The sequence below is a fragment of the Apostichopus japonicus genome, chromosome 18 (assembly GCF_037975245.1).
Source record: "Apostichopus japonicus isolate 1M-3 chromosome 18, ASM3797524v1, whole genome shotgun sequence".
NCBI lineage: Eukaryota > Metazoa > Echinodermata > Holothuroidea > Aspidochirotida > Stichopodidae > Apostichopus > Apostichopus japonicus.
Genome location: NC_092578.1, coordinates 9,821,010 through 9,838,810, shown reverse-complemented (window position 1 = coordinate 9,838,810; position 17,801 = coordinate 9,821,010). Strand labels below are relative to the sequence as shown.

General features: G+C 37.0%; 1 protein-coding gene across 5 annotated transcripts; it reads left to right on the top strand.

The window, feature by feature from the left end:
• The first annotated feature begins 281 nt into the window (after positions 1 to 281).
• Positions 282 to 14,117, top strand: LOC139958770 (uncharacterized). 5 transcript variants are annotated; one of them, XM_071956101.1, is made up of 5 exons: positions 283 to 605; positions 5,736 to 5,780; positions 6,066 to 6,367; positions 7,088 to 7,199; positions 9,161 to 14,117. In XM_071956101.1, the coding sequence occupies exons 3-5, from the start codon at positions 6,069 to 6,071 to the stop codon at positions 9,668 to 9,670; spliced, it is 921 nt and encodes a 306-aa protein (XP_071812202.1). In that variant the 5' UTR covers positions 283 to 605; positions 5,736 to 5,780; positions 6,066 to 6,068; the 3' UTR covers positions 9,671 to 14,117. The 5 variants fall into 5 exon arrangements, 4 of the variants coding, with proteins under 4 accessions (XP_071812203.1, XP_071812202.1, XP_071812200.1 ...); XR_011789862.1 differs by lacking the exon at positions 283 to 605 and having other exon boundaries at positions 5,644 to 5,780; positions 9,161 to 12,432; positions 12,539 to 14,117; XM_071956102.1 differs by lacking the exon at positions 5,736 to 5,780 and having other exon boundaries at positions 282 to 609.
• The last annotated feature ends 3,684 nt before the right edge of the window (positions 14,118 to 17,801 follow it).

Genomic DNA, 17,801 nt, shown 5'->3' with positions numbered 1-17,801 from the left:
CTGAATTAGAATTTCAGATATCTCGAAATCTATTTTAGATATCTCGAATTCAATTTCAGATATCTGAAATAAAATTTAAGATATCTCGAATTCAATTTAAGATATCTCGAATTTAATTTTAGATATCTGAAATAGAATTTTAGATATCTAAAGTAAGAAAAAAATTTAAGATATCTAAAATTCCTGATTAAATGTTAAAATGGCTTTCCATACGGACGGTAGGAAAAGATATTTTACCTTCAGATCTTTGCGGTAGGTGACTTTAATAAATGAGTGAAATTGAAAGCAGCAGGGATTTGTGCAGTTGTCAGTGAAAGATCTGTAAATTTACGTAGAGTAAAATGATATATTTTAACATAGTTTCAACTGAAATCAGTCATTTTCCATGTTTACTTATTGAAAATCTCAGTTTACCATTTTATCCAAAATGGAAATAAAGGAATTTTGTAAATTTGACGAACTTTTATGTACTTTTATACTACATCCTATACTGCGTAAACCACAAGTAAGTCCAATGCAAATTTAGAGTAGTTACAACCCGGTCATGTGTGGCACTGAATTTGCAATTCGCACAACGCAGACGCCGCGCATCGTAAATTTTTGCGGTAGGTATGATTTGTTTCCTTCCCCCATCGGCTTTAATTATCGTTTGAAATATTTCCATTTTGAATAAAGTGCTTTTTATTGAATTTTGAGTGCAACCTATGATCATTTTTGCAAATTTTGAACAGAGCGGAGTACATTTTCAACACGTTAGTTCGTCGTATACGGTTATTGTTTAGTGTTAGCCTAACGTTATACTAGTTAGACTTGTTATGTTCGGTGGTAGGCTGTAAATGTCAGTTACGTGTATAGAATTAATGCCTATTGACCATGTCGTTAATTGTACTGAACGTACCAATGGTCACTTGTAATTTGCAGGCATAAGAACTGTTCGGATCGAACATATGTTTCTAAGGATTTATTTCACTTAAAAAACATTTGTTCATGTTAAGTGGAAAATTCCAGTTTTTAAGTGCATCTTGCAACTCACAGGTTGTTACTCATGACCGTTTTGGCCATTTTATTCAGCCTTTAAAAGTTTAAAAGTTTTGTACTGAATAAGAACTCATTTGATTTTGTTTCAAACGCCTGCTGCATAATTCCTTTTTTTCAGTTTCTGTTAACTAACAGAACATGTTACCCTTAGTTAAGAATCTGCAATTTTATAGTAAAAAGGTATTGGCAACAAATTCACACAAATTTAAGGTAATTTAAAGTCTGTAAAATAACATTTTATTAGTAAATTTGCAGACTGACCAAAAATGACATAAAATATTGTGTGAAAGTTTTGCTTGTACTTTTTCTTGCAAACTTACAGAGATTTTCTACAGTATACTTATATAGTCAGTATTGCGAAGTTCGGAACACTGCGAAGTTCGGACACCCCTAAGAAATACACGATTTCACCATGACAACCTATAGCAACAGCCAATTTCACGAAGAATTACAAAGCTACAGTTTAGTTATTTTCTCTCCAAAATGACCCGTGTGCAAGGAAGTACTTACATATTTGTCAATAAAATGACAGAGATCTATGAAGTCTGTACTGAAAGAGCAACTGCGCCACCAATTTTATCACCAGCGCCACACTGTGGGCCGGGTGTCCGAACTTCGCAATACTCTAGCAAAGAAATACCAGTTCCACAATCACAAAGAATCTTCTTGAAATACAACGTGAAAACAGTTTGCAGGAAAGAAAGTTTGGCCGTGTATCGTAATATAACACACTTCTCCCACCATATCAAGTATATTTTCAGGTGATTTATACCAGAAGATATAGTTTTGGGGTGTTTTAAGGCTTAGGTGTCCAAACTTCGAAGTGTCCATGCTACTATGCATAAGACGTACACTTTTCAAGGGGGTTTAGAGCGATTTACTAGCAACTTTTTGAGACCAACTTCAGTGACTGACTGAGCAACCTTTTGGAAACTTGAACCAATAGAACCGGTAATTTATTTTATTGTGTAAAAGTAGGTTGGCCTGACGTTTCAATCCTAGCAGGATCTTCTTCAAAGGCTAAATGAACAGTAACAGAAGGGACAAAAACACACACAGAATACAGACAGGTTAATGAGCATGGTGAACACAAAGAGATAGATGTAAAGGGATTAGTAGACAAGGGATGGAGAGAAGAAAGAGAGAAACCAACAGGGGAAGAGGAGAGGTAGGAGATAAATAGTGGAGAGGCAAAGAGAGGATTAAGGGAAGGGGGTAGGGAATAAACTGGAGAAGGACAAAGACAGAAAGGTACAGAGAAAAAAAGGGTGGAAGATAACATTTATTTTATTGTTAAAACTGCACACTATTATTGGCTGACAATTCAGGGAGTGAGGCAAAGTCCCCCGAAGTTACCAACAGCCTTTTTAATTTTTTAGAGAAAAGAAAAGACAAGATATCAAGAGAATTTAATGTAAAATTTGCGGAAATGTATCCCAGAAGTGATTTTAAAGTGCATAAATATACATTCCCAAGAAGAATTCAATTTCAGCAGAATATACTGAAGCCAGGTTAGGGTCCGGGTGGATTCCTCTGAAGCGGTAGCATTTTGTTACCTTAATATTGTCCAAATCTAGAATACGTCAGGGAGAACGGAACTGAACGACTTTGCTTTCTCTTTCTTCGTTTTTGTTATGTCTCCTGAGACCATGGGAATACAGGCCCGTTTAAGGGGGTGTGGGTAGGGATGGTTTTTAACATTCAAAGAACAAATATTTTTTTAAATAAATTTTTACGTATGCCATCAGGAGACAAAAAGTGACATCTTTCTTAATTTTTGGGAAAGTGATCAGGCCTTTAGAGATAGTTTTACAGATCACATTAATTCCGAATTGTTCATTATATAGTTATATTTTATAGTGTGCCATCTTAAAATTAAGTATGGAACAAGAATAGAAAATTAGTTATTCATATTTCAAATTCATTTTACTATAATTTGGACAACAATTGGACCTGAGTATAAAGTACCCTATGGCAAATTACTCTATTTTCAAATTTTTAGCTTCAATGTAAGCAATTTATGGTGTAAGTGATGAAATTTAGGTCCCCAAACCCATTCAGTTGGCCGTCAACCTGACAGCAAATAGCTGGGAAGCATTTCAACTTCAAGTGAATACAGGTAACCAAAATTGCCTACTTACATTACCCGAGCTTCTGTTATCGAACAAAGAAATTAGAAATATTTAACAGAAAGTTAAAGTGATTTAAATGTTCAAATTATATAAACATGGAAATGGGTTGGTGAAATATCGCTCAGAACTTCCACGTGCATAGAAAAACACACGATTATAAAACATCTTGGATTCAGTTATTGTTCAGTTATGATCTCAAAAACACTAAATCATTACGACAATAACTCACAACCCAGTCGTAAACTTCAGGGGGTTGACTGATTATGATATTGATATCATATCATATTGGGCAGATACTGTATTCAGCTTTCCATTTTAAAAGCATTTCTACAGATCAGTTGCTTGTGCGATAAAAGGTCATTTTGGTTTTCAATTTGTAAGTTTCTTTCAACAACAAAACTGTAAAAGTACAATAAAGTCTAAAATCAATGATCAATATTCTCAGGCTCACACTAATAAAGCGATATGATCTAGGCTAGGCAAGTCTATGTTACGTGCAAGTTGCTTGAGACCTGAAGGATTGGTTGAGTCTGTAGGCTAATACAGTTGGATATTTACAGTTCAAAAGCCTACGTGAGGCTGATATACCAAGAGCACAGATATCGATGTTCACGTAACGCCTTCTCACGCAGTTTTCGGCCTAAATTATTTTATGCATAAATACTATGTGGCATCACAGAAATTTAAACATAGAAGCCATATCTCACCTGCTGACAACAATACGATTTGCAGCTATTTGAAGGTTGCTGAAGCCATCTTAGTATGTACACCCAAAACATTGACTTGCACAAATGGTGCCTACATTATAGTAACAAGGTTTTGATGAAATCCTGATCTATTCATCAAAATATCTTTCATTTTCACATATAGAAACAATTGATGCACTAGATTAGCTCTCGGGTATTTAGCCACTTCTTACAAATTGTTCTTACCATCTGATACAAAAATCCTAGCATGTTCCCAAATGGACAATCTTACATTAGGCCCTTAACTATTACTTGATTTCCGACATTCACAGCATACATAGCCTATAACATATTCAAAGATGAACCCGTATATAAACTTGTGTCCAGGGGACGCAACATTTTAAAAAATTGTTTGTGTTCACTCGTACTCGCTATAAATTGCGTCTAGGCTGCTGTCCTCCATGAAAATATGCACTTTGAAATACCTAAAGTATAATGACCCTGACAATAACCTGGCTTGTGCCCAAGGGAAGCTAATAGTGATAGGCCTATCATGCGAAAAAGAAACAAAAAGTAAAAGATTAAAAGTCTTTACTAATATACAGTACCAAAATGACTGTGGAATTGTGAAGCCGGAAATATGGCTGTAGACTACAGTAGTTATCATAAAGGCGGGCCTGTACAACATGCAAAGCACACTGCTGTACAGTATACAACTCCAACACAAGGCATAGGTCCAGTAACAATACCTGAACTAGTTGAACATATCTAAATGAAAAGGCATCTATAGTGTCTGTTAACACTGCAAAGCAGTAGAAATCAGGCTAAACCACCATCTCACCAATCTCTGGTTAACATTCTTTAAACTGGATGGTTAATATCTTTATTCTCTTGAAATAATACTCCACTTGCAACAGCATCACTGGCATCTACTGCAAGTCTTTTTCAAAATTTGGTGCAATAGGTCCACTCGTAAGAATGCATTTTCTTCCTCAATACTATCTGAAAGCCTCATTCCAGCCAAACTTTACCTTTAACTCAACAAATCTGCCAGTGTGGTAACAATTTCTGAAATTTTGTATAATATCTTCAATCTGTAATAGCCAACCATGCCTAAAAAGCGCATTAGCTCGTTTTTGTTGTTTGATTTGGTTATCAGACCTACTGTAGTTGTAGTGTGTGTACTTGGGGTTTGTTTCTCAGATGAAAGCAGTTTGCGTTCGTCAGATGCAAGCAATTTGAAGATTTTGCGTCCCTGGCTAAAACATTGTGCCCTGGATGCAGAATCTTGCGTTCGTAACAATGCTGGTCTCATTTATTCGTTCTACAGGGCCTACCTTATAGATCAGTTTTAGTCTACCACAGCCTTAACAGACTGCTGAAGTTCTCCACCCTCACCCCTCATACTAAAGGGCATAGCTGCCCATGCAAACAGTACTTCAAATGGATAGCTCTACTACAAATTCATTCCCCCATAGTTTGCATTTTTCAGTACAACTAGAATTCACCAGTTCACTATTCCATTAACCAAACTAAAGTTGTTTTGTGCACATATTGTAGAGTACATTACTGGGTTGCTGAATACTGGCCGTTACTATAGAATGATAATAAGTACCTTGGACTTTACAAACCTAGATAATATCTAGGCCATGTGTGACTTAAATCCTCTATGATCTTATTATCTTTCTGCTTGTTTAGGCTAAAGAAAGGTCCATTGTATGTATATTGTATTGTATTTGCATAGCGTCTTTTATGGAGTCTCCATGCATGAACCATACAAAGTAATCATGTGACATGAGGTTTCTAGATACTTGTACAGAGTTAACATATATTCAGTGCAGCTTATACTTCCATAACGTAAAGTTGTCTTCTCTTATAGTGCTGTCTCTACAATATTGCTCTCAAGTTGAAAGGGGATCAGTCGGTTCGTTGTTTGTTTTTTTCGTGCCCAGGTTCTCTTTCTGGGTGACCTTTCTTTAAAAGTATCTGTGCAATGGGTTATATATTGTTGATTTTTCTTGCTGATCCTTCATGTGTCTAGATTAAACACTGCCTTTTTCATATCTTTATGTTTATATAATTTTTCAGTTTTTCTCTAGATTTGATTGGCTGATTCAATTGGTTAGTTGTACAACTTATGTTGAAGCAGGCTAAAGGTTTAGCTTAGTTTGAGTAAGTTATTGACTGACGCATTTATTTCATTTTAAAGGACATGGCATCAACAATGGAGGATAAAAAGGTTGAAAACTCAGAGGTTCCAAGAATATTCTTTTGGAGCATACCAAGGACATGTTCCACAGTTTTAATGAAGTTAATGAGCCATGTTGACGATGTTCAAGTGTGGCTGGAACCTTACGACTGCTGTTACCAGACGGAGTATTTCCTCAATTCAGCCAGCAAATCTCAGGAAATGGAAACCTGGGCTCAATCTATAGCTGAAAGTACAAAGATGGTAAAAGAAAACAAGTCTCCGTATTCTGGAAAGATGGTTCAGAATCGCATCAATGTAAGGTAAACTTAAAAAATATTATGCCTCTTACATTAATTATGATGTTATGTCATTGTCACTGTCCCAAATTCAAATAGTTATATACTGATTAGCCTTATACACATTGTAACACAGAGTTAGTAGATAATTTTTGTTTTACCAAAATAATTTCAAGACTTCATGTCACTCTTAAACTTTGCAAATTATTTATTGGTTGGGTCATTACAGAAGTTATCATGATTGAGGTTTAATGCATTTACCACCAAAGAGTGTAATAAGTGAGGCATAGTTTTCAGTTTGTTGTGACTGTCAATGTTAATTACTCAAAGATTGACTAATTCTAGGTTGAATTATTGTAAGATAATTGTTTGATAACTGGTGCACACAAGGCATTGTGCTACTACAGCAGTCTGCAAGCTTTAGGTCCATTATCCAGGATCTTCCATGAGGAATAAGCCATAACTCTTCAGCCTTCTAACCCCCAAAATACTAAGAAAGCATGAATGCTAACTTGAGCTATGCACTTCATGTTGAAAAAAATCACCCAGTCGATCTCCGTTGGCAAGTTCTAAAAGCTGTGATATATAGTTTTCAAGGTCACCCCATAATTGAGAGACTGCTGCACTAACAGGTTCATGAAAACTGCCTTGTTTGTTCAAGGCAGAAGAAAGTAAATACCTTTGTCAACTTTAATAGTACGATTTTGATTCTTCATTGAACATATCTATTCTTTCTCATTGCAGTTATTCTTGGGTAAAATCTGAATTAGAGAAAGAAGAACCGGGAAAGAAATTTATCTTCATTAAAGATCAAACGTCTGGCATTCTTGAACATGTTGATGATCTTCCAGAAAATGTAAGTAGTATTGTATAAATCTTCACAGTCAAAGTAGCTGGTTGCCTTTATATTTTCCACTTGCCTACTGGTTCACATAAATGTGGATTGACGCTGTAAAAGTTTTCTTGGACTCCTGCCAACATCTTGGCAAGAAATGTTTTTTTTGTGAAGCTGCTTTTGTTACAGCTGTAATGCAAGTTAGCCCTGTTGTCTTACTGGGGGGAGTGGAACCTGTTCTATACAAAGTGCTTTCCAGAGAAAAAGAAAGAGGGAGCAACAATTCATTGTGGATGCACCTTATTGAGTACAAGAACACTTTTTGGTTCTTGTGGAGATCAGAGGTAAATTTGAGGTCAAGACAGATCAAAGTCTGAAAAATTCCTAAACACATAACTCCAAGAGTAGTGTGAATGAACGTTATACTGTGAATTAGGCTCAACCTTATTGAGTACAAGAACTATTGTGAACAGTTAATATTACATGTCCTCATGTGGCAATTTATCAGTAAGCCTGTCTGGTTTGAAAAGTCCTCCCAACCCAAATTTATTCAGACTTATTGAAGTTATCTCGGAGAAATGTCAACTTCTTTTATATTTTGATGAGAATAGAAAGCTATGCCGTCATGATGGCGTGTGTATGCATGTGTGTGTGCACCTATATGCATGTGTATACATATCTAGTAAACACCATATCTCAAGAAGGGTATTTTTTTATGAAAATCATACTTTGCATGCGTATGCCCCACATTGAGAGGAAAAACCTTATTGTTTTGTTGGAGGTCAAAGGTCACTTTGGGTCACCAGAGGTCAAAGTGTGAAAACCATGATATGTCAAAGTAGAAATCATGGATACTTCTTATACTTGGTATATGGATTTGCCATATTGAGTAAAAGACCCCTATTTGTTTTGGTGGAGGTGTGTATGCCTCATACAGTAGACTGACCTGTGTTTTGGTTTCGATGATATTTCAAGAAGGGAAAAAGGTCAGATCAATTTCATATTTAATGTGTAGAAGTACCACATTGAGTAGAAGTAGCCTATATTTGTTTATGGTGGAGGTCAAAGGTCATTTGGGGTCACCAGGGGTCAAATTGTGTAAACTTGTAAACACGATATCTCAAGAAGGAAAGGTTGTACCAACTTCATAGTCAGTGTGTAGAAGTACCACATTGAGTACAAAAAGTCTATTGGTTTTTGGCGGAGTTCAAAGGTCATTTGGGGTCACCAGGGGTCAAATTGTGAAAGCCTTTTAAAGACGATATCTCAAGAAGGGAATCATGGGCAGACCTCATATTTAGTGTGTAGGAGTACCACATTGTTTAAAAGAAGCCTGTTGTTTTTTATTGAGGGCAAAGGTCATTTGGGGTCACCAGGGGTCAAATTTTGAAAACCTTGTAATCATGATATCTCAATGCTGGAAGCTTGGGCCGACCTCTAATTTAGTGTGTAAAAGTACCACATTGAGTTAAAGAAGCCTATTGTTTTTGGGGGTCAAAGGTCTTTGGGTCATCAGAGGTCAAACGTGAAACCCTTGTAAACATGTACACCCTCATTATACATTACATCAGATTCATGAAGAAAACTGCTCATGCAACATCGAAACCACAATGCATTTTTGCATTCTGGTTAAACATGCCACAGTGTAATTGTACATCAAAATAGTGGTTCAGGACATGTATATTATGATAGCTATATATTTCTGGTAAGCAAGTAGTTAAAGTCTGAAGTAGTTAAAGTTGAAGTCATCAAAACCTCAATGCATATATGTGCATTCTGGTTTATATAACAATATCATTTACCAAAATGGTGGCATTTGATTACAGCTTTACTGATACAACATTACTTGTTTTATTAGGATAATACGGTAGTAATCTGTTGAAAAAGTCTGGGGATGTTATTGGTAACATAAATTTGTAGCAATATTGGGATAAATGAAAGATTTTTAACCACCAACAATTTTTGGGATACATTTTCAATAGGTGCCATGCAAGCATGTCTTTCTTATACGACATCCACTGAGAGCTCTATCTGGTCTACGGACATACATGCTGCGAAGGATGACAACTGAAGCCAAAGAATCATTTAATCTGCGATTAGATCCGATGTACAGTGCAGCCTGGGAATGTCATTACAAGTTTTGGAAGTACATTAAGGAGAACAAGGATCCTAATGCCTTGATCATAGACACTGACGATATTTTATGTAACCCACAACCAGTTCTTTCCAAATTATTTGAAACACTTCAAATACCATGGAAAGACAGTTACTTGAAATGGCCTCAAGGAACTGAAATTGTAAAACAGTGGAAAGGGGTAGAAGATCATTTTCTCAGGGGAATGCTCAATGGTGTTTTTGACCAGGCTATGCAAAGTGTATGTCTGCAGCCATCCAAGCCTTTGAGAAGTTTAGAAGATATGCCAGAAGATATAAAGGAGATTGCTGTCCAACAGCTACCTTCATATCAAGAGATGTATGCTTTGCGTCTATAAGTTATATATATATATATATATATATATATATATATATATAAATAAAAACAAATCGGTGAGAGATACTTTTAAATCAGTTTATATTGATTCCTTGCCAGAGTCGAAAGAAATCTATGCCATGTGATGGCATGTGTGTGTATTTGTGACACCTGCTTGTAAAAATGCTAATTAAAAAAATTCATGGTGGATTAACTTTATACTTGGTATGTTGATCTGTCGTATTGAGTACAAGTACCTTATTCATTTCTGCGAAGGTCAACAGAGGTCAAAGCCTAAAAACTTTTGTAAGCATGGTACATAAAGAGTACATCTTTGTTGATCTCCATACTAAGTATTATAGTGAAAATCGCCTGCTTACTTAATCACAATGTAGGGAGACGAGAGTTGACCCCCATTGGTCGCGGCTCAGACTGGTTATTTTAATGACCATTGATTGGTCAGAGCTTTTAATACTGCAGGTATATATACAGTGCAGGGATGTGCCCACGCTAGGCGACAATGCCCAACACCAAAAATTTCCACCCTGCACACAGCACAGCACAGCAGATTCATAACAATGAAACAGTGCAGCCATGATGCAACTTTCAATTAATTTAAGTAACCATTTTAGTACTGCTCTGTTTAAGCTAGGAGTACAGGTGAACAGCTAAACTGCTGTACGTAGTGGGTTTGGATTTTGACCGATTAAGCAGTCAAGTCACGAATGTGGTCTGAACACTTCATTTGTGATTGCACTTAATTAGCCAAGTTGATGCATGAAAAGTTATGCTTTGCTTTGCTCAAGAATTTTTTTTAGTCTAACCGTCCTATCAAATGTAAATTTAACTGCTTGTAGCTTTAACAATTCAATTTTTTGACACAATTGTAAAAGATGCAAATATGCAGCATATTATGTTTTACTGGACCAAACTGAGACACCACTATATAATACATATAATCATATAATAATATATAATCACTAACATTATTTGCCAGTTGTTAATGAATCCAATTCATTTCAAAAAGTTTGTAACTCAGATATTTTTTCATAAAATTACTTCATCACATTCAAAATGCAACTCAAACATTTTCTAAATTTTGAAATATTTTCTTCATTACTTGCATTAAAACTTAATTAGCCAAGCTGATGCACGAAAAGTTATGCTTTGGTTTGCTCACAAATTTATTTAGTCCAACCGTCCAATCAAATGTAAATTTAACTGCTTGTAGCTTTAACAATTCAATTTTTTGACACAAGTGTAAAAGATGCAAATATGCAGCATATTGTGTCCAGAATTAATTTCCATTCTATATTTTCAACAATTTTTTTCCCACAACAGATAGCAGTACATTCCTTCATCAACTTTCAAAGAACTCAGACACTACAGTATATGTTATTAATGTATCATGTATTGCAGAGACATTGGTTATGTATGTATTCATATTTTGCTCATAATTCCATGTCAAATAGAGCCTCAGTCAGTACATGTTTGGGGCCTGCATGTGTTGTTTCCTTGTAAGATGCTGGAACCATTCACATTGCAGATTTTTGTATTAGTGAGACTATGTTTGAATACCTCATGAACCATTTGGATTTTTGGTTATTTGCTGACAACAACATAACTTTTAACCAAACAAGATGTCATATTCAGGGCAGTTTTATATCTAACAATTTTATAACTTTACACTATTTTTACTGTACTTACACTTGTTGTAGTATTTTAATAGCACCATTCACTCAGATATGATATGGTTGCAGGTACCTGCTCTAAATTTGTAGGCAGCAGTACTTATTTTCTTTTACCCTTTGCTCCCTGTCTTTTACTCCCCTGAGTTTTAATCAGGTAATAGTAAAAATACAGACAGATTTTATTCTCTGTGATATAGATATACTGTTTAATATCCCACATATTTTAGTGGCTTGAAATCTCAAGACTGAAGTATGCAGTTAAAGTCTCAATACATGTTTGCTGATGAATTTCGGAAAAAAAACTTCAGAAGTAGATTCAATGTTTCTTATTCTAAATGCACTCTGACCAAGTGGGTTCAACAGAGAAAAGCTGTCGCAATCAAAAGAAAGAAATTTATTTTTTGTTGCCCTTATCACTGTATCGTCCATGTCAGCATGTTCATTACAAAAATGTAAACAAAATAGAGTACACATGCGGCCCGATCAAGATTGTAATGCATTCCCATTTACTCGTAATATCCACTTTTTACAATTCCACAGAGGAAATGCTGAAAACACTTGTTTATTCATTGCAATGGAAGAAAATGACACAATTTTGCAAGCTACATCGGTAAGACCAAGAGAAAGATACAAGAGCAGGGACCTAAGACAGGCTAGCCACAAAAGTGAAAATATGCCTAGGCCTAACAGTTGTTACCAAAAAGAGAGATTTGTTTGGCGCATGATCTGTTGGGCGGGGCTTGCAAATTTTGATTGAAGTTTGAGAATCTACAGACTCGTTAATAAATCTAGCGAATTTTATTCAGCTCAAAATTTTTAACGACAGATAACTCAATAAAAATAAAGAATATTGATATGAAAATTGCATAGAACTGATATTTGCACTGAACTTTCAGTGCAGTGAGCTGGAAAGGCCGAAGATTAAATTTGGCAAATACATACTGAGACTATAATTGTTTTGCACGAGTTTTATACAGTACCTTTTTTGTTTATTGCATACTGATATTAGTATGGGTTGTATGTGCCAGTTGTGTTTCCTTAAACCACTTGGTAGTTCATACTGTTATTAGTGTTTCGTATGGGTAGTATGCAGGTGCTGTGTTAATGTCATACTGTTATTAAGTGTTTTGTATGGGTAGTATGCAGGTGCTGTGTTAATGTCATACTGTTATTAAGTGTTTTGTATGGGTAGTATGCAGGTGCTGTGTTAATGTCATACTGTTATTAAGTGTTTTGTATTGGTTGTATGTGGTAGTTGTGCATATTTCACACAGTTATTAGTATCTGGTATTCATTTTGTTAATGACACCATTGGCAACTTAAGAATGTTCCAGAAGTTTTGTATAGGTTATACACAGTACCATTGTTTATATCATATTGTTATTAGTGTATGTTATTGCGTGCCAGATGTTGAATTATGATAAATATTTGCATCGTACAATGTTGATCAAAAGTTGATTTCTAAACTTTGACTACTCATATCACTACCTCATTGGATGCTTTTAATAACTCATCTTGCAATAATTATGATAGTAATAACAACAAACCATTATAATGTGACTACAAAAGAAAGCTTTTACCAAATTGTATGTTTAAGTCTTATGCTGTGCTTAAAGGCATTGAAGACTCGCCCCAAACCGTGTACTGCTCTCTGAAAAAAGTTAACTCTCCGTTGCTTGCAAGTGAAGTTTTCTTCTTGTCGCTGCAAAATAAGGACAGTAATGAAAGGTGCTACCTTGTTTATATCTATATCTATTTAGACCTGAGATCAGGGAGTATCATAATAACTCCCTGCTGAGATGTCCATCGTTGCTATGTACACTGTGTTGTGGGTATTGACCGTAGCTGCATGCAGGGGCGGACTGGGTCTTAAATCCAAACACCCTACTGTATGTGGGTCATTTTTATTCATACATATTCTCTCAGGACTTAGCTACTGAGTGATATCGAAATAATCTAATATGATTTTACCTTTTTTCACTTCGTTTTCTGGAGGATGATGTGCAGATTAATAAAATATGTATTTTCTGCCAATGCTATGCATATGTCAGAATGCATTGGTCACCGTACTTGTATATCTTGTCGTAAAAATATTAGCATTGACGGGTTACCAATAGCACGTTTAATGTTACGAACTAACAGACTAAGTTACATGGGGATGTCATGAGCTGATTCCCACAGTTAAAAATATATTTCTACACAGCCCGTCTGTATTCTATTAACTACTGTGAAAATGGGCTGTAATTTTTACTAGGCTCCTCAGCCCACCGGGCATTGCCCAAATGCCCGTGTGGCCAGTCCGCCACTGGCTGCATGAATTGACTGTACACTAGTGTCTAATAACTGACAGTAGCAATCTGTGTGTGTATTTTCTGGGATCGAAGCGACAAGCAGAATACTTCACTTGCAAGCAACGGAAAGTTAACTTTTTCAGAGAGCGTTTTGGGGCGAGTCTTCAATGCCTTTAATGTCAACAGAATTCACTCATGGGTAACCACATTTTGAAATTCCATGGATTGTCTACTCAAGTTGTTGAGCTTTTGACCAAAGAAAAAAAGCACCTTAATATTTACAGCAATTTTTGTTATCAAAGGCATAATGTTTTCATAAATGATTTCTATAAATTCTTGTAAATGAACCATTGGAAAACAACTACATAATGTCCATTTTTCTTTTAACCTCTTGATTTGCAATAACTATGTTTGGTATAGATTTTAGTACTGAAAGTAGCCTTTGTGATATCGTTGACAAGTCAATAAAAACAAATACTTTAACGTCCACATTGCTTTTGTAGTCTTATTTTGTGTGTGTGTTGCTACCACAGCCCCTTTGTCCATATTTAATGCTGGCAGTGAATATACCCAACCTCAGTGGAAAAGCATGCAAGAATGCCAAGGGTGGCTGTAAAATGTTTGTTGAAGTTTGGGTAATAGCAGGGGTATCGTTAGGGAGGGGTACTACATATCCCTTCATGCAGTGACGTACTCGCCAATTCAAAGTTGGATCTTAAATTTCCCCAACTGAATTAGGTAAGGTTCTGACATTATCAGGAGGGCCAGAGTCAAATGAAAAATTTTATAAAGGAGGGAATGATGCCCTGGTGTCATTAAAGCAGCTTCTGTGTAGGGGAGGGGGGCTGGGGGTCCTACCCCAGAAAAAGTTAGACTTTAAATTAGGTCTATGTATAGCCCTATGTGCAAGGTTTTCCTACTAAGCACTCTGAAGTTGCAATAAAATCTTTCCCAGCTCAATGCAAACAACCCCCGACAAAACCACCCCCGCCCCTCCCCATTGAACCAAGTTCCTGTAGCACTCCCAGGTATGATTTCCATCAGGGAAGTTTGAGGTTTGTCAGGAATATCACGACGTTTTTGGGATATTGTTCTCGGGAGCTTCTAAATCATTAGGGTGACCATTCGACATCATTATGGGAATTGGGGAGTAAGCTAAGTAGAGGTAACACTCCACAGATTTCTTTCATTGGGCTTAAGCGCGGATTGGCTTGTGGGAAATTGTGCATGCTACTTTTCAGGGAAATCATGGCATTTTGATTGAAAGCAATTGTTGAAACTTCTCAAACCTCATCAGGGCGTCATCATTTCTGCATCTCAAAATTTTGACATTTCATCTGGATATGTTGACGTTTTTAAAACGTAGATGTTTTAAGTTTCATTTCTAAACTAATGTTTAATGATAAATTCCGACGTTTCATATCGAAATTTCGACGTTGCACGTTCGACAGTTTATCTTGAAATGTTGACGCTTTTTCTAAAAATGTCTGCACATATCCCATCTCGAACATGTGATCATCATATCTGCGACTTTTTACGTCAAAATTTCAGCTCAAATCGTGACGATTTACCATGTCAACTTTCGACATTTTCTGTTCACATCGCAAACGTTTCATCTGGATATGTTTACTCATGCTCGAATATTTTCTACATTTACTCTCGAAATATGGTATTTTACCATTAAATTGCGACGTTTAATATCGAAATTGCGACGCCTATAGTAGGTCTACCTCACAATTTCGAATTTTCATTTCGATTTCGACTTTTTGTTTCGCAATGTTGATACTTTAACACGTAATTTTGAAATTCTATCTCGCAGATTTTTATTTTGACGGAATATGAGAGTAGATGTTGGCCTACGCCTGATCGTATTTTGTTCATACTTCGGTGTCAGCATCCAATGGTAAATTCGACACTTTTCGTCGGACAAAAGCTCCAACACCCTCCCCCCACGCAGTCGTCAAACCCGAGTGACTCCCCTGAGTATGAGTCACGTTCGATCATACGTTAGTGTCGACTTGATTTATATAACTTCGCCGGGTCGTCTGCTTCTTATCAGCTCTTTTTTTGGCTGAAGTACTAAACGTGCGTTTCCGGATAAGCACAACATCAAGCATGCTGCTTTCATGACTTGTGTTCAATCGACTTAGCAATTGAAGCTCACGTGGCTCTCACTAGATTCTAAGTCTTCCATACACTTTTAGCTACGCCCATGCCTAACGTAATCATGGCCTCACCTACTTCAAAGATATCAACTACTTCTTGATTTAGCGCCAAATTCCGTCGTCACGGCTTCGTTAAACGAACTGTCGGCATGGATCACCCTTTTCAGGATGCAAATTCTAGAAATGGCATGTTAAAATATGTCTCTTGGGTGTGAATATAAGCATTAAGATCTGCCTTTGAAGATTTGGTGCATGAGATCCTCAGGTGTGTCAGTGATGACTCTGCCTCTTATTTCCAGAATGAAAGTAAGACTCAGGTCTGCCTCTGGTAATAGTGCATGAGACCCTCAGGTATGCCACTGAGTCTTTCATGACATGCATAGGCGTAGGGAGCCCAATTTGATGGGGGGGGGGGGGGGCTTTAACGACTTGCCCAAAAATATAACCAAAATTGTTCGCGCGCTCCGCGCGTTCAACATATGTTAATGTGCATATAATATAGGCATGCATTGGTTTTTACATCGCATGCCAATTACATACATACATATGCCGTGTTATTACCCGTCCATATTGGTTATAACGTTTGGGGAAGTCGTTACAATAATAATGATAATAATAATAATATGTTTAACCATTGCAAAACACGTTGCAATTTATTTTTCTTTCAGTAGGCAGGGGCGTATCCAGGATTTTCCAATAGGGGGGGGGGGCGTCAGGCATGAATGATCGCCGTCCTGGGGGATGGGTCTAAGGGGAGGGGTGTACAATTTTTGCTTTTTTTTTGTTTTGCAAAATGGTGTCATATGCATGGGCGGCGATCCGTACTTCCGAGTGGGGGGGGGGGGATATGACCTTGTTGACTATCTAAGCGTAGCGCCACCATGAGTTGGCGCGAAGCGTACAAGAAAATTTTGGGATTAACAAACCCTCTAGATGGCCGGAAACGGCACTTCCCGAGATTTCCAAGCGGCATATACCCAACTTTAAAATAGGGATGTCATGTCCGAGATATCTCATAATCAGGATCCAATATACTTTTTTTTAAATTTCGGGTGTTATTTTGGGAAAATTGCCCCTGTCAATCTTGTTTCAGGCGCAACGTTAGAATGTTCGAGAGCTTTTTTATATTATTCGATGAAGAAAATGGCCTCATGCAGGCTATTATAGGCCTATACACATGCAATACACAATTACACATAGTTACATTCCTAGGTACCGATTGCTAGGGCATCCAGGTGAAACGTGTATTAAGCATTACCCTGGTTACATGAGATTCTCAGCTGTTCGAGGGAACATGTACGTGTGTAGGCCTACTATAGGGCCTATATGAATACTATGAGGGTGCATATATGTACTATATCAATACCGTGGGCGCAATAATACATTTTGTTGTTATAGGGCCAATGAAGCCTACAGTCAACTATTTTTGCTTTATAAAGACGCTTTATTTGAAAAGATCGCACTGCGTTTATGGTAGGCGAGAAATGAAGCTAAAAAAGAGCCGTACATTAACGAAGATGCATAAATGTAGGCATGAAAATATTCTTATCCCTGGCATTTGGTGGGGGGGGGGGGATATGGTGCATTACATCCCCTCCACCCATTTTCATGGGGGGATATATCCCCCCTCCACCCAGGATCGCCGCCCATGGCCATATGTGATCCATTTTTCGACCTTAATAATAAGCAACATTTCCAGTAAATATGGACACAAAATGCACAATGTAGTATGGCTGGCATGTCACTTAGTGTTTATAGTGATAATACAAACACAATTACCATCTATGTTTCTAAAACTATTATGCCGCCGAACTTCGCCAGAACCTTTTTTTGGCAAACAAAAATAAAGAATACGGGAGGGGAGGGGGGGGGGGTGAGCGATCACCGACATCTCACATAAAGGTCGTCATCAATTTTTTTTTGCTAAACTTTTTTTTTTTGGTGACGGCCAATAGGGGGGGCGGGCGCCTGTTGCGCCCCCCTGGATACGCCCCTGGTAGGTGCCC

Coding starts and splice junctions, on each gene's coding strand:
- LOC139958770 (XM_071956102.1), top strand. CDS start 6,069: ATGGCATCAACAATGGAGGATAAAAAGGTTGAAAACTCAGAGGTTCCA. Junction 6,368..7,087: donor CAGAATCGCATCAATGTAAG/GTAAACTTAAAA, acceptor TTCTCATTGCAG/TTATTCTTGGGTAAAATCTG. Junction 7,200..9,160: donor TTGATGATCTTCCAGAAAAT/GTAAGTAGTATT, acceptor CATTTTCAATAG/GTGCCATGCAAGCATGTCTT.